This window comes from Anas acuta, chromosome Z (genome assembly GCF_963932015.1).
Source record: "Anas acuta chromosome Z, bAnaAcu1.1, whole genome shotgun sequence".
Lineage (NCBI taxonomy): Eukaryota > Metazoa > Chordata > Aves > Anseriformes > Anatidae > Anas > Anas acuta.
The window spans coordinates 11989546-12015254 of NC_089017.1; the positions used below are offsets into that span (position 1 = coordinate 11989546).

Here is a 25709-nt window from a genome sequence, read left to right on the forward strand (position 1 = left end):
TTACCAAGGAGCACATGTAGAAGTTCATATTATGTTTGCCTTAGACTTATCTCACAGTTTCAGCTGCTGTATATTCTATCAGCTCAGAACAATGATCTCAGGGGAAATCAGGGGATTAATTAAGCCTAATCTATGCACATTTTCCCCAGGTTAAAACAACCTGCTGTTATCATGGTGAGAAACAATACAGAAGTCAACATTTGTTTTAAATGAAGGCTTTGGGATGCTGTTCTAATAAGAACTGTGCCAGTTTTAAGACAACATCCCACTGTGCAAGTAATAAAGGAAGACAACTTTGGATCACTGTATTAAGCAGTCTGGAAACTCAAACAACTCTTCCCTATTAGTGTTTTGCAACTGAAAGCAAAGAAGTGCCTGTAAGAAGTTTGAACTTGGGCCCAGTTTCATGGTAATAGACAGCTGCAGGCCTGGTTGCCTGACCTGGCTGTGTATAAAGTCTCCTAGTCCCCTTTGCAAATACTAATGCAGATGCCCTATTTTTGAAACATTTGTCACGCTTGTAGCTATTATATACTGGATGGAAATCAGAGCACCATGGAGAAAGCAATGATTATTTAAGTATCTTCAGTTTTCAATATATGTGAGCTAGTACCTGAAACTAACAGAATATTTTTAAACAGGTAGAGAAAATTGTCCATTCATGCTGAAGGAGCAGAGGAGGAGAATGGCAACAGTATGACTCACTGCAGCACAGTTTCTTTTCTCTTTCATTATGATTCTTATTTTCATTCTTCTTCTCTAAAGGACCATAATTTTTATTTCTTCCATATGATCAGATACAATAGCAGACATATAATGACTTCTAGAACTTGAGCTGTGAGATGAGATCTGATTTATCTGGAATTGTGGGAGGAACCAGGGATGCCTACTAAGTACAAATCTTCTTGCCCTTTTGTTTCTTTCATGGAAAAATTCATTTTTACAGAGGAATTTTTTCAGGTAACACAGAGAAATCAGATGGAAATAAGCCAATCTGCAGTGATGTTTTTACATAGCAACTTTGAATTTTATTATCAGTGGGATTTGGGTTTCACAGCTGCCAGAAAGCTGCTTTATCTCTGTTTTGTCATTGCTGTAGGCTCTTTTTAATCTGTAATTTACTAATTTTGAAACAATTGCACTTAAATCTGTTGCAAAATTGTGTATGTGTCAACATGTACCTATATGAATATGTCTGTACCGATTAGACACATGATCTTACAGTGAAATCTTGGAAATCATAGGTAATCAAATTCATGTTATAGTTATTTGTAACAGAAAGGAAGGGAGAGAAGTTCTCCCAGTGTGAGATATGCAAGTAACTTTTAAATCACTGTGCTGTTCTGGCTTTAGTAAAATCAATGTTTAGTAGTGTTTTATGATTACAGTGTTCAGGAGAACAGCAGGTGGTGGTACAAGTTCACAGACTCTTCCTCTTTCTTGAGTAGCAGTCTTCATTGGCATCTTCCACCCAAGGGTACACAGATCCAGCACAACTACATTTTCTGAATGAATTTTGTCCAAGAATTATCACATGTACACAAGAGAAAGTAGGACAACAAGCAGTATGTCTGGAATGATAGTACATTTAAAACTAGATTTTGGTCTTACCTAGGCACCTCAAGTAGTATAGCAGGGCTGGGCCTAAAGCTTTCTGAAGTCAATGGGAAAAAATCAGTTGTTACATGCTATCTGTGGAACATAATTTTAGCTACAAAAAAAAAAAAAAAAAAAAAAAAAAAGCAGACTGGGTGATGAAATATGAAAGTACATAGTACATATATTTAATAAATATTTTTCTTCGTCTCTAGGTGGTTGATCTGTTAGTATCCATGTGTCGGTCTGCATTAGAGTCACCTAGGAAAGTTGTCATTTTTGAGCCATATCCTTCTGTAGTTGATCCTAATGATCCTCAGATGCTGGCCTTTAACCCCAGGGTAAGTAGTTGCCTTTCATTGTGTCATTGCTTAGTTTTAATAATGCATTAGGTTTCAAAGCAAAGCCTTATTCTTGAGTGTCCTCTACTAAAAAAGATACAGCTCCAGCATATAGCACAAGCATGCGGCTGTTTTCAGAACTCTCTGTTTTTGTTTAATTGTCTCTGAGAAGGTATTTGGGAATAAACTTTAAGTTGCATTGAAAGTTAGATTGAAGCCAATAGCTTATTTTAAGACACAAACTACAGATGAAAAAACACCATCTTTGGTGTCTTCTCTCAATGTACAATTTGAACTTTCCATTCTTAAAGTGGTTATTGCTATTATTTCATTTTCTCTTTGCAAATTATTATGTCCTTAAACTTACTTTTATCAAATGTTGGACATAAAAGTCAGGTCATGTACAAGTATTAAATTTTGAAGAATTGTTTGCTCTTCAGACTGCAAATGCTGCTTCTCAGGGAAACTCTAGGGAAGCCATGAACCTATTATAACTCACTTGAGCCATCCTCAAGGGTATACATGAGAACTTCGGATGGCCTGCATGGAGAAGCATCCCACTTTTCCTGAACAAAGGCCAGCTAACAGTGGTTCTTCCTCAGAGGAAGGGGTGAATGTATTCTGTAGTGTACGGGAAGGAAGAATTGCCAGAGGAGCTTGGAAAGGGGCTGATGAGGAGACTAGTAGCTGGGCAGGGCAAGAGTGTAAAGTGGTATAAGGAATATGAAAAGGTGTCTTGCAAGAAGAGGAGTAGAAACAGCCCTAGGCTGGCATGGCCCACTCTTATCTCCTCTAGCAAGAATGCCAGCATGGATGAGGTGAAAGTCCATGGGCAGGAGTTGGTAAGACCCACAGACAGGGAGCTGGAGCTCCTGAAGGTGGTGTTGCATATGGAGCTGGTGAAGCACAGACTGTTAAGCTCATCTGCTCAGAAAAGGTGGAGTCCTCTGGTAGCGGTTCCTAGGCAGAAGGTAAGCAAGGGTCAGGATGAAGCAGAGAGACAGCTGAGGGACCTCTGACGTTTTCTAGAGCTGTTAGCAAAGTGAACACATCTGCTTATTTAGCATCTTATTTAATAGCTGTTTGTTCATTGCATACTTAATAGCATATTATCCAAATAACCGGCAGAGCCTGTGTTTAGTTACAAATATTTGTTTAAAAAGTGACCTAATCTTTTGAGTTACATTGTGGTGTATTTGAGATTCTAGTGAAATTCAAATAACAGCCATCATGATAACATTTTTCGTGAAATTTTTGTGAACTATGAAGGAGTAAGTCTGTGTATAGATAAGGTGGAAGGAAGCTATTCAAAAAAAAAAAAAGAAAAAAGAAAGGAATGGCTTGGTGAACATTCATCCAAACTTTGATGAGGACTTCACATCAAAAAAATGAGAGTTTTGTAGAGCCAAAGACCAATAGTCTGTTAATTTATTTGCTTATTTTATATTACATCAGAAGAAGAATTATGACCGAGTCATGAAAGCATTGGATAGTATCACTTCTATTAGAGAGATGACACAGGTGAGTTTAAAAATCTTTACATAACATAATAGCTTTTTCTAGAACTAGGAAGATGTTTATATGAGGCCTGTTATGGGTGGGGAAGGCAATAGTATCAGCCATTTTCTATAGAGCCGTAATAATAATAAAATGTGTGCTAAAAATAACAAACCTACAGTATCCACAGTAGCAATGAAATTAAGGTGATGAAGTAGAATTCAGGTCTTTTGAAGTTTAAATAAGAGATAATAACAGCAGAATGGGGCATTGTAACAAGATAATCACCAACTGCTGCATTTCTGGAAATATCCAAGTCAAACTGAGTCTTTTATTTCCAAAGCAAAAGAAATTGATTTTGTGACGGTGTTCTGAATGATAGCTTTATTTCTGTTATAACAAAACACTTGTTCAGCTAAGTGTGGTTGGGGACTTGGAAGGTTGGGTCTCTTGGGATTACTACCATATGATTTCTCAATATTCACAGTGGGACAGAATCTGATAGCTGTACTTATGTTTATAGCAACACTTCATTTCCCAAGCAGCCCAGCTGATTACAACTGATTATTGAAATCTCTCCGATATACCTTGCTTTTCCAACTGTTATATACATGTAACCTCACAAGAGCTTAAAAATTATATTTTATATGTATTTCTAAAGTACTTTGGGATTCTGGAATGAAGAATGAGGTATAGAGAGCAGTAAAACATATTGAAAATAAAACCATGTATTTTTTTACTTAATATAATAATCTCTTAAAGAGAAAAATAACCAACATTTTACTTTTTTTAATGTTAAAATAACAATTTGACTGAATAGTTTTAAAGGAATGAGATAAAAATTAAGAAAATGCTTTCTAAGGAAATTTAAGCTGCTAACAGTATTTTACTTTACCAGTTTATACCATGTAACTGTTTAAAAAAAATGGGGTGGATTATCTTGGGGTATTTTGAGAAACCAGATTTTGTGAAGTTCCAGTCCAATTCCTTAACCCAGAAACTTAACATAAGTACATCTTCTACTGTTATCCCTGAGATCACCAGTGTTTTGCTATAATATACTCATTTTGATGCTAATTACATGCTTATTATTTTACTCCAGGGAAAATAATTGCTATATTAATTCTTCTTGTTGTCAAAACACATTTATAACTGTACAACGCCAAATGTCAGCAAAGCTATGATTTAAGCTTAATAACGAGTCCCATGTATTCGTCCCATTTAATAGAAGAAATTATGGGCAATGTAACATAAAATTTAACCTTATGATTTCAACTAACAATAAAGGACATAATTACTATTTTCTAGGCACCTTACTTGGAAATAAAGAAGCAGATGGATAAACAAGACCCACTTGCACATCCTCTTCTACAATGGTATAAAATTGACTCACGTGAGATGATAATTATTAAAGTACCAATTTGAATGAATAATGTCTTCACCAGTTTAATTTGGTATAAGCTTACCCTAAGAATTAATACTAAAGCTAATGTTTGCAGCTACTTTGTTTATGAGCTGTTTCTGGAGCTCATCTGGAGCAACTGAGAACACTGCTAGCTTATTTTATGGCCTCAGATTGATCTTGCAGTCAAGATTTGTTCTACTTTTATCTGATAGATTCAAAGGCGTGCAGCTCAGTGCTTTGTTCTGGCTGCGCATAATGTTTTTAAGAAGGAAAGTTCTTGGTTATCATGCCTAATACATATAACTGTTTCTTCTTGTAGGGTTATTTCTAGTAACAGATCACACATTGTGAAGCTTCCAGTGAATAGGGTAAGTGTCTGTGGGTTCATTATTTTCTTATTTCTCATGGCTCTTATTTGATGAGAGTCTCCTGGCCACATGTGGATGTCTATGTTCAAACTGGTCACATGGACACTATTAGCAAACAGTGAAGAGAAGTTGGCAGTTTCAGGTTATGACTCATAGAATCATGTTGTGCATATCTAAGTCAAACAAATTATAGTCATAAAAATTCTATCTGAGGTGAGTAGCTCAAATGCAAGTGTCCACCTGCAATCATCTGAGATTGGGTGAAAAATTCACTATTTTAGTTACCGTTTAGAATGTTAAATACAAAATTGTAGTGTTCATCTGCACTGCTTTTTACATAACACACCAGTTCTGTAAACTGAGAACACAAGTTGAGAATACTATGAACTTGTAGTTTACAGAGAACTTGAATATAGAGTAAAAAGAATATAGCTCTGGAATTTTAGAAGTATGGTGCTGAGATTAATTTATTGGTATATATATGCCTCCGATGTTCTGTTTAAGGGCATAGTAATCTGCAGCCTTTCAAATCTGAACTTTAATTCAAAGCCAACTCTGATCAAAATACTGTGATGAAATTGTTCAAATTAATTACCTTACTAGAGCCATATTAGGCTGAAATCTGTTTCAGAAACTTCCATATGTTTCATATGCCGAAGACTGTTTTTACTGTTTGATTTCAGATAAAAGGTATGGTAATGAGACCTATTTCAATTTAGTTTGTGTAGGTATTTAGATGCAGTCATATATTGTGCAAAACAGCGTGATATATTAAGAACTACCGTTCTGGAAATGCAGTTCTTTTGTGTCCATCAATTTTTTTTCACATATGAACTTTTATATTTTACAGCAACTAAAGTTTATGCACACTCCCCACCAGTTCCTACTTCTCAGCAGTCCACCAGCCAAAGAATCCAATTTCCGAGCTGCTAAAAACCTTTACGGAAGTACCTTTGCATTTCAGTGAGTTCATATCTTTGTATTAATCAAAGGTTACTAAAATGCCATGCTGTTTTTTGTTCTTACCATTTGAGGTTTACAGCTGCAAATGTATTGTTTTAAAGGATTACTGATTTCATTTTGAATTTTACACTGTGGATTTTAATGCTTTCTCTTTTTAATTTTTCAGTGGTTCACACATTGAAAATTGGCATTCCATCCTGAGGAACGGCTTGGTTGTTGCTTCCAATACGAGGCTTCAGGTAAATAGACTAAAAGACTTTAGCTAACCTGTGCATGTTTGATTACATATTAAAATTAGGTGAGTTGTCAAGGGTTGTGTTTCTGGTAGTCGTGTAGGTGGTAGAAAGAGGTGACTTCCTGGAAAAGAGACTTTTCTGAAGCAATTAAAATGAAGTTAGGTATCTGCTAAAATAGCTTTAAAAAATCCCATTGGTAGAATCTGTGTTTCAGTTTTACATTACACAGCAGCACCTCCAAGAGGTTTAGCTCGGTACTGCCTAAAAGCAGTCTGAGATTAAAATGTATGCCTATATTATAGGATCCCAGAGTATACTAGCTTTACAGAAGCCAGGTTACAGTGCCTTCTCAGCTCCTCAAGTTTTCTTACAAGGGGAATGCAAGCATACTGGTAAGGAGGGAACTATAGCAAACTTCAGTTTGATTTCTCTGCAAGACCACTCTTGCAGAGCAAAGTAGTCAGTAGCAGAGGGACTAGAGGACTGTGATTCGTAGTGTTTTAGCAACACAGTTTTGACAGCTGTTCACCAGTGATGAATCCATGATCCTGAATAGATACTTTAGAGGAGGATTCAAGGGTTCTTACTATGGTCTAGGGAACAGGATGTACTAGAAAAAAAGGAGTGGAACTCTCTGCTGTTCCTCTTAATGCTTTGGATGTTTTTCTTAGCATCTTTGTAAGACACTTCACCAAGAAAGCAAGATTTAAGCTCCAAAATTACGCAAGTAAACCCCTTTATGCTTGGTGTTTGTTTGTTTTTGTATCTTTTTTTTTTAATGGAAATAGGAGCAAGCAGTTCATACAAGTCTGTTTTATACAAGTTATCATTTTTAGATCTCTCACATGACTAAGCCATATTGTGAGCCCTGTTCATTCTGCTTACCTCAGTACCAATCAGTCAGGAAAAGTATCTACTCACCAGGGATCCTGTGCAATACTGTAGGACTTGGAGGAGTGAGAGCATGACTGTATTTCTGCAGGAGTGCTGACACATTGCAGACATAAGGCAAATGTTATGGGGTCAGAGCAAAGAAATGAGGGTGAGCATGACTCTGAAGCTCAGTGTCCATAACATTTACCTTCACAGGAGATACTCTGGGTTCTTGCATGTGCTCCACCAACTACTTTGTGTGGTTTCTTGAAAGCCTCATAAGGCAGTCAATCTCTTGAGGAGAAGCAAAAAGTGTATATCCCTCTTTCTAGACAAGAAAATCACTAATAAAATGTGCTTGTTTTGTTGCTTTGCCTAGGCTCTGTGACATAGAGCAGTTATGTTGGTGAAGAAGATTCTTCCCTTTCCTCTCTTCTTTTCAGACATTTTATAGCTCTGTGGCTAAAACACTGTCCTGAAGAGACAGAATATGTATGGCTGAATTGGCTCAGGCAAAAGCTTGGTTGAACCCATTCTTCCAATACTCTGGTTGAACTAGTGACAATTTTATTATTTTTTTTAGCATATGAGTGGTGTCATCACCATCTCTTCATTTTTGAAAGAAAATAAAAGCAGCTGTTGCTGAATTGTTTGCTCATCCAAGGCCAGCTGGTGTACTTTGGAAACACCTTCTGGACCTAGACCCTCAAAGGCTGCCTTAGGCTGTGGTTCCTGCAAAGGTTTTGATGTAAGACACATGGTGAGCTGCTCACCCTTGTTAAGGCTGAAGTGTATTTGGCCACTTCAGAAGCACGTAGCATCCCTCATGGTAATGTTAGGCATCCCTCATGGTAATGTTAGATTTTAAGACAGAAAATGCAATTTTATGTACAAATCTGATATAAAATTTTCTTTGGGCATTTGGATGCAGTTTCCAGAACATATAGTTGTATATTCACAGCATTTTGTTTTCTTTTGTTGTTGGTTTTGGTTGTTTTATTTTTAGAGACTTCTTTGAACACCATTTATTACCAGTCAATAAATCAGCGCAATGGGCTGAATACTGATCTACATCAAGACATGTGTTTATCATTTTTACTTTGTCTAGATAACCAAATAATTGTTAAACAGACATTCTTCTCTCTCTTTTTCAGCTCCATGGTGCAATGTTTGGAAGTGGAATCTACCTTAGTCCATTGTCAAGCATATCATTTGGTTACTCAGGTGATATTTATAAATCACTCTAAAATTGGAGAAATATAGGGGGGTGTCTTAGTCAACTGCTTTTCTTACCAGTATCACTGTTTACAATACTGTAGTATTTATCTTTGTAGTCCAAGCTTAGATTTTCTCTTTTTTAAATAAATTATATTTTCCCTTATTAAGTACCCATCCTCATTTTCAAAGGTGCTGAGTACCTTGAAAGCTTGAAGTAAATAGTAGCTAGAGTTGGATGCTGTTTGTAGTGAAGCAGGCCTTGACTATGCCATGGAAATCCAACTTTGTTTTTTTTTTTTTTATCGGTATCTGCCTAAGTTCATCTAGAACTATCCACGTAGTTATAGGCTTTTAGGACCTGATCTGACAGAACAAGTATTCATCAACAGACATGTTCAGCAGCATATGTTTAAGAATATTCCCAAGTATTGCCATGTCAGGGTCACATAAAAGATACAGGATGTGTTCATGTTAACATGGCAAGGGCAGGAAATTTAATTTGTCCCACTAATAAATCCAAAAGTGAGTCATGTAGAGTTTTCTATATGAGAATAAAATCATAAATAGAAGCATAACAGAAACATGATATACCAATGTGTACATTAAGAAACATTTATAGAGATTTTAAAGTCTCCTTTAGTTATGTTGTATTTACCATTTCCTCATATATAAATGTGTGTTCATGTGCATGTAGGTAAATTTAATTTTGAGAGTGTTAGTTATACCTTCTGGTAATTTTAGGTAATGTCACAATCAGTTTTTAGAGCTTAGCATTTCTTACTACTACTTAACTCGGTTTTAATATCAGCAGACTTTAAATGCACTGTTAGCTTTTCAGAGATTACACAAGTATAGAAGCATTTTAGGACTCACTGAAAGCTCAGGTTGAAGCACCATCATCTAACAAAATTACTTAATTTTTGGACAGCATTGTTTTGTCAATTTCAGTGTGCTTTTTCTCCTTTTTCTGCCTTTCTCAGTCCCTTCCATCCAGTCTCCTCCAGAAAGGAAGTCTATGCCTATGAAATATATAATACTTTATGCTAATAAAAAACACAACAGAGTCTATAATCCTCATTACTTCATAAACTTACTTTTTGCCATAATTCAGTTTGTGTTTTCAAACTGTCAAGAAATGTGGGACAGTGGAAAAGAAAGGATGTCTGTAACAGCATACAGTACAGGAATTTTATTAAACCCAATGTGATGAATGTATGCAACATCTAAGGTACAAACATAGATGTCTAAATTTCTCAGATGGAAATTTCATCCAAAGTGTCTGAATAATAATATATTCAGCTGTAGATAAACCATTTAAACCTAGCTAGACTTTAAAACTACCTCTAAATAAATGAACTACTATTGAAAATTTTATTTGGATTTACTGAAAGTCTAAATAATGCTAAAGATGAATACATAAAGTTCTTTCTCATTATATTACTGTCCCACCTACAGTAAATCAGACTGTTATTTCAGCCTGAGTAGGGTCAGTTAAACTCAAGGCATTTGAAGATGCAAATCTGTTAAACAATGACAAACTCAGGATTAAATTCCTGAGCTGAACTCAGTGTCATTTAATCTCACTTTCCTACCTGTGTGGTGCTAATTTGGCTTTCCCATGGTCTTTGTAACACATGCAGGTATACAGGTAATTTGCAGGTTTAAATCAAATTATCTTTGACAAAGAAAGCTGTCTACCAACAAAAACTACCCTTCTGGCAGCCATGAAAAAGACTGTGTGTGATTCCCATCATGTTACCTCTTGCATTCTCCATACTTAATTTTGGTTATTGTTGCATTTATATACCAGGGTATTTTACGTGATTTTAATATCTTAGGGATGAACAAGAAGCAGCAGAAGGTGTCAGCTAAAGATGAACCAGCTTCAAGCAGTAAGGGCAGTAACACATCACAGGTATGGTAGTGTATCAACCATCTCTGGAAGTTCTATGGTTTTATGTTTGGGAACTTGATATCAGAAAAGAAGCCAATATTCCCTTTGTGAAGGTTAACAATTTTACTTCATTGAATGAAATCGACAAGTCCAGAGACTATAACCATTGAATACAGCCCAGTTGTTTTAGTAAGAATTTGTGGAGTGTACTACAGGTCCCTGTACCCTTCTTTTCCAAACAGAAGTATTTGGGAAGAGAACAACAACAAAATACAGATAGCATTATGACCCTTAGCAAGTACTTGCTTTTTGAACTCTAGTTTTTTTACTGAAGAACAATGCAAAAAGAATTTAAAATGGTTATTACTGGAGAATTAGCATAGTATTTCACTTATACCTAGTCATTTGTTGTTTTTGTTTTGTTTTGTTTTTTTTCAGTTTCTACACATTAGACCACTATAATTCTGCTTTATTTAAAGCAAATGAAAATGGTTATTACTGGAGAATTAGCATAGTATTTCACTTATACCAAGTCATTTGTTGTTTTTGTTTTGTTTTGTTTTGTTTTGTTTTTCAGTTTCTACACATTAGACCACTATAATTCTGCTTTATTTAAAGCAAACTCATAGCAATTATGTTTAGGACTAAATGTTGAGAAATTACATCTGTCTCCATGGTTAACACACAAGAACTGTAGGATAATCTTGCTTTGAAGAAAAATTGGTATGTAAGTGCAGAAGCTCTCATAAATGAGCAGGCCAGCAGTATCAAGATAGTAGCCAAAGAATCACAGATCAAATTCACTGTGTTTCTTTTGTTTTTGTGCAATTTGTTTATCTATAGCACTCTGATATTTCTAGTACTATTCTTGATACTATAATAATTGGTAAGCTTTCTTTCTGGGTAGAGTTCAAATCTTTCCTATGATAATATAAAAAAAAATGTTTTAGAATGGCAACCTCTATCTTTGCTATCTTTGCTTATTAATAAACCACTGACAATAGCAGCTTTACTACTTTTTCACTGTTTGCCTTACAGCGCTAATTAAGTTTTCTCTTTGTTTTGTTTTGTTTTGTTTTGTTTTGTTTTGTTTTCTCAGTCACAGAAGAAAGGACAACAGTCACAATTTTTGCAAAGCCGTAACTTAAAATGCATAGCCTTATGTGAAGGTAAGCTGAAAGTAATTGAAAAACTGTTTTAGTCATAGGCACAGCGACACTGTATATAAATCAGCATCAACATTAGTTCCAGTATAGGTTGGTTTTAGGTCAGAAACAATTGGTAGGTATATAAAAACTTGTTTAATAATCTTTGTGTTTCAGTTCAGAACACTTCCTTCTTCAAAGAAAACCTGTAACACAACCTGATTTTTTCTGAAATAATCATATGCACAAAGTGACTGATCATTCAGTCTGTCTTTCAAATATGATCATATTCCTAAGTCATCAATATGATCCAAAGAAAGTCTTTATTTGAAATGGTGACTTCTTGCAAGCATTTAATAAAAACATTGAACACAAAATTCTGAGAAACAGAAGCTTTCCTATCGAATTCCAATTAATTTTGCATTTCTCAGGCAAACGTGTTGTTCATCTGGTAGCCAGCTTGTTGTTCTGGACTGCTTCAGAATTTTTGTGAAGTTAAAATCCATTCCATATGATTACAATTATTCCTGAAAGACTTGGCTATTCTTTTAGTAATAAATGAAAACAGCAGCTTCCGAGAAAAAAAAAATAAATAAATTTGAGTAAGAGCAATTGGTAATGAGTCTCATTGGCCAAACAAAAAGAAATCAGGTTGAACTCAGCTTGATCTCCATTTTCAGCATTTGTTTATTTTAAAAAGTAAAAATTAAGGCATGGTAGAAAAGATGTTCTTTCAAAATGAAAGCTATTTTTATGCTACTTTTTAAAATAATTATTTTTTCAGATGTTGAATTAAAATATTTAATATGATCAAGGCTGTCAGTCAACATAAAACTTAAACATGATCTGGATAGGAAAATATACAACTTTATGAGTGTAGCTTTCAAAAAAGCTATGAAATGAATGCAGGCTTTACTAGAATTTACTTTTTAAAAATGCTTGAAGTTTCTAAATATAAATTATACCTTTCCCAAGTATTAATATGGGATAGAAGAGATGAATATGTAGGACTTTTTTATCTCTGACATTCTTCCTTTGCATTTCTCAATGGATTGTGAATGTTGTAAGGGTTAAAATATATGGTAAAACATATTTTACTTTATTGTAAAATTATTTACTATATTTATTACTTCACTTTTCTTTGCAAAGTGTTTGGGGGAAGGTGTCTATCAAATACAGATTTGAAATAAATTACAACAAATAAATGTTTGTTAAAAATTAAAAATTTGGTATGCACTTATTCATGGTAGTGTTTAGATGCATTTATAGAAACTTTTTCAGTTATAGATTCATAGCAAAGCTACTACCTAGAAATAAGAATGTTTATCTCCTATGTTGTTCTAATTAGGCTGTTTAACAGCTTGTCATTGTTTTCTAAATGTTGAGCAAGTTTTGGCAAGTTTCACAATCCCCTTGATTATACTTGGTGTGCTTAAGTTTTAAAAAATATTTGGTAGTATTGAAAATCCCTAATCTTTGGCATCTCAGTTTCAGGCGTTGTCTTTTACGTCTTACTGTTGTCTCAACCATCATCAAACACAAACATGTCTGTGCCAAAGTCGTTAGTTGACTCAGATCCTCCTTAACAGCCCTATGCCCATTTAAAATCAGTTTTTAATAGGCATACATTTTCATTTTTCTTGTTTACTAGTCTTTAGAGCAGGTCTTGGGCCTTCAAAGAACTCTGTTTATGAGAAGTACCAAATGATCAGAAAAGCCAACTTTAGTTTAAAATTGTTTCTTAACAAACTGGCTCCCATACATCAAGCATTTGTGTTTTCTGGAAAGTAGAATGTATTTTGGAAACAAGAATCAAGTTCATCTCCCTGTTTGTACTGACAGCCAGCTTGGAGACTACACTTTGCCACAGACATGCACTGGAAAATTCAACATTCCCACAAAGCTATTTAAAGTGTGTAAAAAGCAAATATTTTAAAGCAGTATTTTCCTGACATGTTTTGATCACTATGACATTTATTCTTTCCCTGATAGTGATAACCTCATCTGATCTGCACAAACATGGGGAGATATGGGTAGTTCCCAATACAGATCACGTGTGTACAAGATTTTTCTTTGTGTGAGTACAAACCTTCTTTTAACATACATCTGTCTTTTCTAGGCCTTTTTCCCCATGATCCTGACAACAGTTGGAAATGAAATAGATAAAAGTTACTTCTTTCTAATTCTTTAGAGAATTGCTTCAGTTTTTATTCAGTTTTATTCAGTTTTTTATTCTATAATTAATTTTGATAGAAAATATATGGATACATTAGTGACAAAGATTTAGTAGTCACTTTGATAAAGAAAAAAAATGCAAGGAATGGAGTGTTACTGATTTTTCCCACTCTATAGCATTGCTTTATGTTGCAGTAAGTCTCTCCATGTATTGCAAAATCTCTCTTCTATTCAGGTGTGTGATTGAAAGCTAAAGAATTCATTAATGAGAAAAAGCTTCCTATCTGTGATGTGAGCGTTTTTCCTCTCAGCTATGACTTGTAATTACACATTGACATAGATTTTAGCCCTGCAAAGAAAGTCATGCAAATGAGTGGAGAAGCACAGACTTCAGATTCACCAGCTCTGAGGGTTTGCAGTGATCAGGATTTCTTTATCTATGCAATCCCTTAATGCAGATGGGTTCTTAACAAGGACAAAACCCCAGAAGATTTCATGGTGTCACCTCTAAGTGGAGGTCCTCTTGTGACAAAAGTTTGGGTGCCACAGGCATTGCAGTGCCTTGTGCATGCTTTGGTACCAGCCTTGTGCGGGGCTGTTCAAGAGCAGGCACAGAAACAGAACTTTCCTTTATACATCCACCAACAGGGGAGCTCCTAGTGCGTTTCCATGGGCCCAGTGCTGGCAGCACTGCAGAATTCCCAGTGGGCTGTTCAGCCTTAGGGTTTCAATGCCAATGGAAGTCCTACCACCATTCACTCTCTATAGAGTTTAGGATCTGTGTGTAACAATGAAGTACAGCAGAACATTTGAATAGTAAGCATGGTAAAGCATAGAATAAGTGCTTTTGATTATTGAATAAAACAAAGTTTTGAATGCTTTTAGGTAGATTTATTAAACACTAACTTGATTTTATTTTTTTTACTTTTTTTTTTTTTAGTTACGAAGATGGTCAAGTGGGTGATACAAGTATAAATACACAGGAACCAAGCATTCATAAAGAGATTCTTCGAGTCATTGGCAATCAAACTGCTACTGGTTAAAAGGACCACTGTTATTTAATTGATGTGATTTGGAAGCCTTCCTCAGTCTCAAAGCTGGATTTTGAACTGAAGAAGATGCAAAAAACTAATTTATTATTATTATAAGCAAATTAACCCTTTGAATACTTACTGTTTTCTTACTTAGTATTTCTTATCTCATCAAAATACCTGAGATGGTATGAATTAGCAACTGTAGGGTGCAAAGTCTATTAATATACTACAACTAATAATAATTAAACAGGCATTTGGGTTGCTCACAATAAACAGAATTTAAAAAAGGAGTTTTGTGCTGATATTTTTATATTAAACTCTTCAATTGGAGGTTTTAGTACTGTACACTGGTATTTTAAATTTAGAATGAGAGAATTATAAGCAAGAGAGAAGATTTTATAGCGGAGAACCTGTGTTATACAGGATACTTTGCAATAAGTAAAATATTCTCATATTTAAACACAATAAAAGGTTGTCTGGAACATGTCAAATTAAAGAGATTGGTTACCTGCAGCTATCTTTGATTCATTTTATTTTACACAGGTGTAGCCAGGATTTAGAGTCAAAAGGTTAAAACAACAATACATTTTTGACGTAATGAATGAAACAAAGTAAAGCAATGACTCTAATGGTGTATGTTTAGTTTTTTTATCCTCTCTGGAAATACTCTTATCCGTTAAGCGTCTCAATTATATTTTTTAATTAAACAAGATTAGCAAACACCTGGAAATCCAGAAGCTGTTAACTTTCTTTCTACAAGTTTGGTTTTTATACACTGGATTTTACAGTTTCTTCAGATAAACAAAGTTCTTTAATGTTTTTATCCCAACATTAGCAAGATTGGTCTGTGGCTAACTTTATTCAAATAAGTAAAAGTACCTGCTAAATTAGAGCTTTAATATGATTGGGTTGATTTTTGGTACATCAGAAACTATAAACAAATGCAAAATTTTATTGACTTTCTCCATGTGAAATATTTTTATTAATTTATTTCTAAGGAAAAACAAATCAATTAAAATCTTTGTCCTTTAAACTAATTGCTTTTTTTCCAAGTAAGCATGATGGCAACACAGGTAGGGCCTAGTCTTCATGGCATAAAGAATATCCTGTGCCCTCAGCAGCTCTCACAGTAGCCATCCTGCACCTGGTGGTACAAGCCACCAGAGAAAGTAAAAACAGACTGAATCAGCTATTACATGGTTTTTGTTTTTAATAAAGATACTGAAGAGCCAAGTAAAAGCATAGGAGAGAGACCAGCTAGTGGTTGTATTTATTTTTTTTTTTAAATAGAACTCCATTAGGAAGATAATGTTCATATTTACTGGTAATGGGTGATTCCCTGGTTTTAGTCCCAAGTTATACTCCCATATTCCTTGCTGCAATTGAAATGCCCTGCAAGTAAAATAATATTACTGGAACATACTTAAAGTCTTTTTTTTAGCATTCCAGACTTATTTGCTGGTGACCTCCGTTTTTCTGGGTTCACACCTGACCTGTCAACCCAATTTTGTTTTCGAAACCCATTTTGCTATTGAATTTCTGTTGACTTTCACTCTCATTTGGTGGACACCTCATGTGAGAACCACTACTCTAGTTCTTTTGTGACACAGGTTCTTGAAAACAAACTTATTGAAACAAAGAGGATTCCTGAAATTTATCTATCTACATAAAGACTGCATTAGGTTATGTAGCTGCACAAAATCAGCATAATTCAGAAGTAGAACTGAAAACCTGGAATACTCACTCCCCCCATATTTTGTCCTGCAATATGTGTCTGAATCTCTCTTTTTGCAGAAAACAGAAAGAGACTAGAAAGCAAGTCCACAAATTGTCCTGCAAGTCCTGCATTGACTTGCTGGCTGACCGTTCATTTCTCTGAGAGACCTCAAAAAATAAAAAAGAACAGAAGAAGACCATGAATGAACTGGAGAAGCCAAGTAAGCAGTCATCTTCCCAGTCCCCTCAAGTTACAGCAGGGTCATAAATGAACCCTTTTGAAGAAACCTTGAGTGTAGCCGTTGGAGTGAGTTAGCCTTGCTTTGCACAGTGGTGTCATGATGCTGACCATGTATGGTGCCCTAAGTACAACCACTGGAAAGGGAGTGAAAACATAATGTCTGCCAAATTTTAAGACTGCTCGGAAGATTGTCTTAAATGGATTAGAGGGGGGAAGGGAAAGTGGAGAAAAGCAGGCCACAGAGATGTATGAGGAGACCTTGCTGTTACAGAGGGCCCGTTTCAGGGATTATCAAGGGGACTAGCTAAAGTATGGGGGTGAAAGATGATGACCAATAGTAAAAGACAATGTGATGAGCACAGGCAATGGGACAGGGCAAAATCTGTAAAGGAGAAGGGTGGATCTGAAGGGGCAGGTAGTTTGTTGGTAGGAAAGGTAAAAACAACAACAACAACAAAAAGTGTCAGCAGCTGAGGTCCCACTCTTTGTGTGGTGAGAAAACATAGGGGTAACAAAACTGCAACATGGGGAGAAGTGCAGCATTGTGCTTGGGGGAGCTGGGCCACCTTGAGAGCTGGCAAGGATACCTGGGACAATGCAAGGACACAAGCCCAGTGTTGCATACAAAGCAATGGAATTAAACAACACTTCACTTGCTACACAGTAACTCAGTCAATTTTTTCCTGAGCCAAAACACTAACGGGAAACTTTTTGGTGTTATGTTACCTGCTGGTGAAAACGAATCTTCAGATTGTTCCTTTAGCAAAATGTTAGTTCTCATTTTTTAAAGGTGAAGGAAAAAATGGAGGTTCTCTGGATTTGTTAGTCAAAAACAAATAGCCCTTCTGTAGCAGACTTCAAAACTGAAGCAAATACTTTCTCACAAAGAACTGGAATGAGGGAGCCTGAGGAGGAGATTTTATTTGAATGACTTTTGTGTAGTTTTTATGCAAGGCTGGAGTTGCATATTGTCCAATTCTTACAAATACTAATTTGCATGTTTTCCACAGGATGAGAAACAAAAAGCCAGAGTCATCTGAGAAAAAGCCCTGTGTTATCCATAAAGCCCTTGCATTTGCCTTCCTCTGTTGTCATGTGCATGTACATGACATGATGATAGAGCAATCTTTATAACTCCTACTGTAAAAATATAAACCTTTCAAAACTAGCTTTTGACCTCTGAGAAAACAGAACCCCAAGCTCTTAGTATTTGCTTGGTAGAAATCTCCATGAAGCCATATCTATCTAGCTGTGACCATGTCCAGTATGCAGCAACCAAGGGAATTCTTGGGAAGGAGCTTTGCTAACTTACTTCTGCATCAGACACCAAATTACAAGCCCACAAACATGGAAATTTAAATGGAAAAAGTATGTTAATCCCTTAATGTTGCACCCTAATTATAAATTGCCATATTTGTACTTCTATATGTATTCTAAACATTGAGAAAAGAATCAAAAAAAAGATATTTTTAGACCTTTCTTGAAATTCAGACTGATATTTAGCATTCAAGGGGTTAAGCAATTTGGGTTATTTTCTTACTATATCTATAATCAGCATAGCTCTATTTTCTTCAGCAGTACTACACTGTTCTGATCACCTGAATCTTGGGCTCTGCATTATTTATCATCAAATAGTCAGTTTGTGTAATATTCTGCTTAACGTTTTAAAGGAACTAGTTGATGACACCAGAATTGTTTATGCTTGTGTTTTCTCTAAAGCCCTTGAAAAACTCTTACTGATGCTTTGTAATTTTAATATTATAACTGTTGGTACTAAAAATGCATCTGGTGAAATAATGCTAAGGTTATGCTTTTGTTAATACAAATATAAGACCACTTCCAAAAGAAGACTTTGTGCTTAGATCAGTTATACTATGCTTATAGACCACTTCTTACCGTGGAAATAATTAGCAGACAAATGAATGAACTGAATCATAATTTTAAAAGAAACACGAAAAAAACTAAACAAATACAGAAAGAGTGTCTAGTTACTTCAGCATTATATTAGTTTAAATGGATTTCTTCTTGGCTGTAGAAAATGTAAGTTAAATAAAAAGAGTACTTCTTGTGGCTGACAAGAGAGGAAACTCTACCAGAGCAAAAGCACTCTTTAATCTTAGCATTTTCAAAACATACAGATTTGGGGGCTGATCCCACATTATGCTGACAGCCACTACAGGTGCTGGGAGCTAGGCCCTTAAACAAATAGAGGCGTTTTTTGTAGTCGTCGTTCTTCACTGTCATGGTAAGTGTTTTACAAGCACCTCTGATGAAAAGACCTACAGCAGCTGGCATCAGTGTGCCCAGTCCATGGCTGGTGGGCCATGGCAGGTCTTTGGCTGCTCAAGGCTGGGGTAGCAGCAGAGGCCTCACTGGTGAAGGTGGTGGGGAGAAGAGGTGGGAGAGACCCCGGCAGGTAGGCCCAAGCCTCCCCATGCTTTGCAGGGCCTACGCTTGCCTGGTAGGGCACTGTAGGGCCTATGGCATGGCATGCACAAAACCAAGGGGTGGTCAGGTGTCCTGCTGGATTTCCTTGTTACAAACACTACCTCAAGGGGAAAGATGGGCCTGTGGACTAAAGTGAACAAGGCTGTTTGTTTGCAGAGCATGCAGGCTGAAAGCAGTTTGAAAAGTATCTAGAGTTCAGGCAGTCAGGGCTGTAATGATAACCAAATTTATTCCTTAAAACACTGAGGATTGGGATTGTGCTTCTGAGTGAGAGAGGTAAGGAAAAAAGCAAAGATTTAAAGCAAAGCAGTGCTCTGCACATGTAGCATCATGTACAGTGCACAAGGCTATCACAAGGAAGTTGAGTTACCTGATCTGGTTTTGGACATTTTGGTTATGAAGACCCTGGGCTCTTCTGCCTCACCATGGCATCAACTATGGCCACCTCCAGGCCTGCAGCTGCCTCAAGCGAGCAGAATAAAATACCGAGCCGCTGTTTGGTGTGATGAATGCAATACTTGGCTGGGTTTTCCTGCTAAACTTTCATCTGCTGGGGAATGGCAATGATGTAAATTATGACCCATTACACTTTGCATTGGGATTTTGTACACAGTATGATATACTAGGTAGAACATTTTGTTAGGAAAAACAAAACAAAGAATTCAAGTAGTAGTTAGATGAACATATGTAATGTGTGAAAAAGCTGTTGAAGAATAGATTCCATTAAACATGCCAGCAAGTCAGTAAAAATAGTCCTTATACACATTCAAAATCATTTAATGTTCTAAAAATAATTTTTAAATTTACCCAGTATGTGTTGTATCTTTGAATTTTAAGAAGCAGCCACTCTTTTATGTAAACATAAAATATGCCTATGTTTCTTTTAACTCTGCAGCCTTTTTTTCTCCAAATAAATTTGTTAAATTCTGTGCACAAAACATTACCGCAGCCTGCTATTTAGCCTATGGTGCCTTAGAGTTACTACAAATATTTAACAAAATGTACATAATGTAAATACTGCCAAAAGATCACTAAGGCCAAATATTTTCTCTATTCACTTTTTACTGCACTTGCTTTCTATTGCTCTTTAAGCCTCTTTTATCCAGCTTTGTAACAGTTACAACATTGTAGCCAATGTAAATGTTTACTTTCAATAAATCAGAATTTGTTCAACAAGCACTGTGCATTTGGGCACTATTTTGAAAGCTCTGTTCGAAGTTAAAACAATCTTCTAAGAATTAAAAGGAGTCTCATGCCTTTTCTGGACTTTTGCTAGTCTCAACAAAACCTGAAGCTTATGCCATGCTTCTACACATATGATTGGAATAAAATTCTTCTGCAGTAATCTTCTTAAAAACACTTAGGTGATCAGTAAAAATAGATTTTCATGCTTTGTTTGTCTGAATGTGTTACATGACTGGTCCAAAATAGAGATACTAGAATTAAAGTAGGATTTCACATGTATGGTGTCATATAAAATGCACAAGAATGTCTCAAGATGCATTTTATAACTGCTTTTAAAGAAGTTCTATGTCTTTCTGTAGAACTGTTTTTGTCATGGAAAACACAACAAATATATGAAGAAACATGTCGTACTTAATGTGGGTATGTTTTAAGTATAAATGCACATCTGCAACTCATAAAATATGCAGACATTTGTGGGACTGGTTATTAATTCAGTGAGTGTATTTTTTTCCCCTCTGCCTATGAACTCATTTTAATTATATGGGTGAATATTGTATCTTTCGAAAGTTTTAGCTTTTGCTTTGTAAAGTTTATTTATTATTGCAGGATTTGGATTAGAAATGTTAAAATTATACTATTCTGAATGCTGATAAGTATTTTACACAAATATAAATAGAGAAGAAAAAATGTCATTGCTGCACAAATGACTGATCACATGCCTTTGATTGGAATCTACAGGCTGGAACCTGGGTTCTGTAATGGAGGTATAATTCCTGTTTTGGGGACCTTACATTTGGAAGAAATGGTGACTTCCAAGCTCACAAGCCAAGAATTGTATGATTAGTGAAGTTTCAGACTCCTCTAAAATCTGCTGATCTGTTTCCAAACTGCTGCATCTCATGCTTTCTCAATGTTAATCAATAGTCAACGGTATTCACCTGTTGAGCAGTTTAGTGTGGGACCTGAGAGATAAATAATCCAAATGTTAACTGACAGCAGTACAAAATTTTTGCAGTGGAGTGGAGCTGCTTTCAAATGGAAATATTGCCTTTTTGACAGGAGGAAAATCATAAAAGATCTGGTGGCTGTTGGAAAGAGTACATGCTGTATTCTTAAAGCTGTATTTACATGCTTGGCCAGCTTCGTTTTTGTGCATTACTGTGCAGTGCAGATTGCAACAAATGATTTTGCACAGGTCGCACAGCCAGGGCCCCCTCCAAGAGGGATTTGTCAACCTGAAATATTAGGAGGCTGCTTAAATAGAGCTGCAGTAACTAAATAAAGTCAATAGTAGGTGAGGGACACAACCTTGCTATGCCCCAGCTCTCAGTGCAGTGCAAGCTCTCTGATTACAGGAGAGAAGAAGTCTTAAGGAGTATAACAAAAGCTTACTTGAGGGCTCAGTGCCTTGCAAAAGCCTAGCATCAAAACAGGTGAAAAAGAGCAACAGCATGTGAAAAAAAAAATACAGTAGATTTTAAATTGACGTTTTTTATTAGCCCACATAATAGCTCCCTCAGGATGATTTTCTTAAATGTGGCAAACATTTTCCATTCCAGTATGAGGGGTAGAAGTGTAATTCAACACAAGGAAATTGAAGCGTCTGAATGGGGCGTAAGACCCTTTTAGTAGCAGCACTAAATGTAGCAAGCCCCTGCGCGAGGCATCAGTTATTGGATTTCAGCCAGTTCCAGAAAACTGGCATTTTGCAAAATGCTGAAGCGGTGGGAATAACACTAGCAGCAGGAACAGTGACTGCTGCAGAAGCAAGAACAGCATGAGTCTCGAGAGATCATGTCTGGAAAAAAATACAGGAACTCCTGGCTTAAGGTTTGCTCAACAAAAGCCAGAGCTTATCATCAGCAAAGCAATTCTAATTTGTAACTTTTAAAGAGAAAGCTTTCCATTGTTGGGAAATGGGGGGAAAAAAGTTAGTTTTCTTCACCCTGCTATCCTCTAGCTGTATAGCTCAGTCTAATACCGTGCCTGGGGCAATGTCCTACTGTACTTGTATATAGCAGACTAAGGTACTTATGGCAGCAGCAACTTTCCTGCAGATCTCAGGCTTATTTAGCCTGAGAATGGCTCATTAGCTGACGATTCCTTGGATCCTGTCTTGTATTTTATTCACAAATTTGGTTAAGTCTGGACAGGTAAAACTGTACAGAAAGGGAATTGGTGGCTGATATTTTCCTCGCTGGTTTTTAGCTCTGATCAGCTCATTTGTCCCATGTGAGCTGTTGAACAAGTAATTTTTCTGACTGGTTGAGAAAAAAATCTTGTTCCCTCTTTCCCTACCAGGCAAATAGGGGTTTGGGGGGACTTCTGCTCACAACCATCTGCTGATGTTAATTCAGTATGAGGAAGTTTGAGGATGAGAGGGGTCAGAGCCCAAACTAATTTAAACATGTATTTATATGTAAATATATGTGTTTCTGTAATATGTGAACATAAATAAAAAATAGTTCTATTGACTCAATACTAAGAATTGGGATATTACTGTTTATAACACTTTTGACAAATGTAGTTTGTTACAAGAACAGGCAAATGCCCACTTGTGGTAGCTTTTGATAGACATGATTTTCTGTTTTCTGGGGATGACATGTCATGCTAGAGGCTTCTAAATTCCTGCTCATCAGGTGTTTCAAGGGGTGAGTCATGCCTTTTCTGTACATGCTACTCCTTAGTTGGAGTCATAGAATATCCTGAGTTGGAAGGGACCCTTAAGGATCATCAAGTCCAACTCTTGACACTGCACAGGTCTACCTAAAAGTTCAGACCATGTGACTAAGTGCACAGTGCTCTTCTAAGTGCTCTTCTTAAATTCAGACAGGCTTGGTGCAGTGACCACTTCATGTGGAGTGTTGATCTTCATGTAATATTCCATCTGTGTAAAACAGTATTTTTCCACTCTTTGCTTCTTTACTATCTTTGGCAAACTTACATTTCATGCCTGTAATGCTAATCAGGAGGATGTAAATATTAGAGAGTTAAAATCTGTTCTGTGCTTACTGAGCTGCTCCTACTTGTAGCATTATTATTATGATTATTATTATTTTCTGCTTAAAAAACATCTTGATTCTTGGCTATTGTTAGTGAAGGAAACTCCAAGGTCTACCTTACCTTAAAAAAGATTTTCTTTGGGTTCCTTCAGATTGTTTGCTTTAAACAAATGCTTTTTTTTTTTTTTTTTTTTTTTTCTTTTTTCTTTTTTCCCCAGCATCACCTCCTAAGAGTACGAATAGCATTTGTCCCATTTTACCCATTTTATGCTCTGGTTATATAGGTCCAGGTGTCTGCTAACTCTCTCTCTCTGACAGGCTGGCTTATCTTTTTGCCCAGGTTTTGTTTTGTTTGTTTGTTTTCTTTTATTTTGTTTTGGTTTGTTTTAAAGTCTTCAGATGTAATCACTTGCACTACTTTGATGCTGAAAATTTATATTAAAATTGAGGACTTATGGGGGAATAAGCATTTTGCTGTTTGTTTTGTTCAATGATTTTATGTTCTGTATAACTAATATGACCTGAATTTCTAATCCATTGCAATTCTCTTCCCTGTCAAGCCTTTAGAAAAGCTCAAAATATTACTGTTAACTTGCAATACTGAGGATATTTCAGTTAAAATGCAAAAATGTGTAGGCATAAATAATAAAAAAAACTTTTAATTACAGTCCTGCAATATGAAAAGCATGTGTGCAAACCATTTACGTGTACAAGTGAATGAGACTGTGTAGCTGCAAGAGTTTGCAGAGGAGGATGCTGTTAAAGGCTAAGGAGTTTTATATACACAATTTCCTCTCATAATTTCCTTTCATCTATGCACAACTGGCAGTATAAGTTTCAAATTCTCCCTACCTGTAGTTCTGGCTATATCTTTAAATAGGGGTCAGGTTGGTTTGCTGGTCTTTTCCAGATTCTTCTTTTCCCATGTTATTATTAGGAAGCCTTAATGTGGTCTTAGTTACTTTAATGTCCATTATTGATCTGCTAGATTAATCTGCTTTGACAATTTTTATAAATTCATTTGAATTGGGGTTTTTCATCAATCAGCCACCACAAGCATTTGCTTTCTTCCTGTAGAGGTTTTTTTTACATTTTTAAACCCCAAGTCCATTTACTTGAATCAAACTTTTCCTTAGAGGACTGAAAGATTTGGTGGCATGTTTGAATTTATGTTTGTATTAACTTTATTATGAGGATTTTTACTTGTTTCTTTCTAATTGGAGTTCCCACAGCCTTGGCAGCAGATACTTTAGAGTACTGTAACAACCTTATGAATTGGTCCAAATGAGGACTGCTTTTATTTTTGTCTTTTTGGGAGGTACCATTGACATATTGATTAAAGCTAAAAGTTCTGGCAGTTCTGATCTAATTCTGTTATGTGTAAATAATGTTATTTTGTATAATCTTTTCTTTACATTGACTACTTCTTGGATCTATACTCACAGATATTCTTGCCCACTCCAGCATGCATGAATGCAACGAAAGTAACAAAGCTACAGTAAGGATGTGGTTCATAGTCTGTGATGATTTCTGAACTTTGCCTATAAGTTTTGTGAGTGTTTACAGAGGATAAAACTGTGCAAAGGATCACAATAGCAATCTCTGAGACATACAGTCATGAGACATACAGTCATATAGCCCAGCAATGTTCTCAAGCCTGTTCAATTTGCTTGTGTAGGCACAGCCATCCTGATCAAACTCAGGAGGTTTGTTTGTCTAGACCTAGGTTTTTGCCTACTCTGTAGCAGTGAAGCTATTCCTTGGTGGAAAATTACATTTCTAAGGCAGTGCTATGCTCACTTTTCACTTTGTACAGTCTCCTGTGGGGAAAGCAAATGCAAAATGGATGAAGGATGCTATTATTTTGATTTGTAGCATTATTCCTACATCCTGAGTAAGTACAAGTCATTCCACAGCATTTAAGTCAATTACGATTCAGGCCTCTATAAAGACTTCAATATCAACAACAATTACCTTTGTTTTCTTTAATGATATATACATACATGCATACATATGCATATATCCTTTTTAATTTTGACTGGCAAAACATTGTTTGAATACAGGAAATTTGGGGCCATTGTATCTAAGGCAGAGATCATCTAAACTAGCAAAGACAGCTGGGTGAGTAGGGCTCAGCCATGAAGTGATTTATTTCACTGCTCTGCTGAGCAGAGGCTACTGAATCCTGTGGGTGGTTTAAAAAAAAAAAAAAAAAGTGAGCCAACATTCACTGGAAATTTCAGTCTGTATGATAAGAACAGATTCCAAACTAAGCTTCTTGAAGTGCAAGGTTTGTGGTTTAACATATTCCATCCCACCAGCCCCAAAACAGGGATTTGATTAAATACCTGTGCTTCTTTTTTTCTTTTTTC

At 36.0% G+C, this 25709-nt stretch overlaps 1 protein-coding gene across 6 annotated transcripts in view; it reads left to right on the forward strand.

Moving 5' to 3' along the window:
* PARP8 (poly(ADP-ribose) polymerase family member 8) overlaps positions 1 to 15475 on the forward strand; it is a 125266-nt gene extending 109791 nt beyond the window's left edge. For 5 of the 6 annotated variants that reach the window (XM_068666671.1, XM_068666668.1, XM_068666670.1 and 2 more), the window contains 11 exons: positions 1812 to 1937; positions 3393 to 3458; positions 4743 to 4810; positions 5159 to 5207; positions 6058 to 6170; positions 6337 to 6409; positions 8434 to 8503; positions 10336 to 10412; positions 11491 to 11560; positions 13529 to 13613; positions 14652 to 15475. In XM_068666671.1, the coding sequence (XP_068522772.1) occupies positions 1812 to 1937; positions 3393 to 3458; positions 4743 to 4810; positions 5159 to 5207; positions 6058 to 6170; positions 6337 to 6409; positions 8434 to 8503; positions 10336 to 10412; positions 11491 to 11560; positions 13529 to 13613; positions 14652 to 14754 (900 nt within the window). In that variant the 3' untranslated portion in view covers positions 14755 to 15475. The remainder of the gene's footprint in view (positions 1 to 1811; positions 1938 to 3392; positions 3459 to 4742; positions 4811 to 5158; positions 5208 to 6057; positions 6171 to 6336; positions 6410 to 8433; positions 8504 to 10335; positions 10413 to 11490; positions 11561 to 13528; positions 13614 to 14651) is intronic. The other variant, XM_068666669.1, reaches the window with a different exon arrangement.
* Positions 15476 to 25709: the final 10234 nt, after the last annotated feature.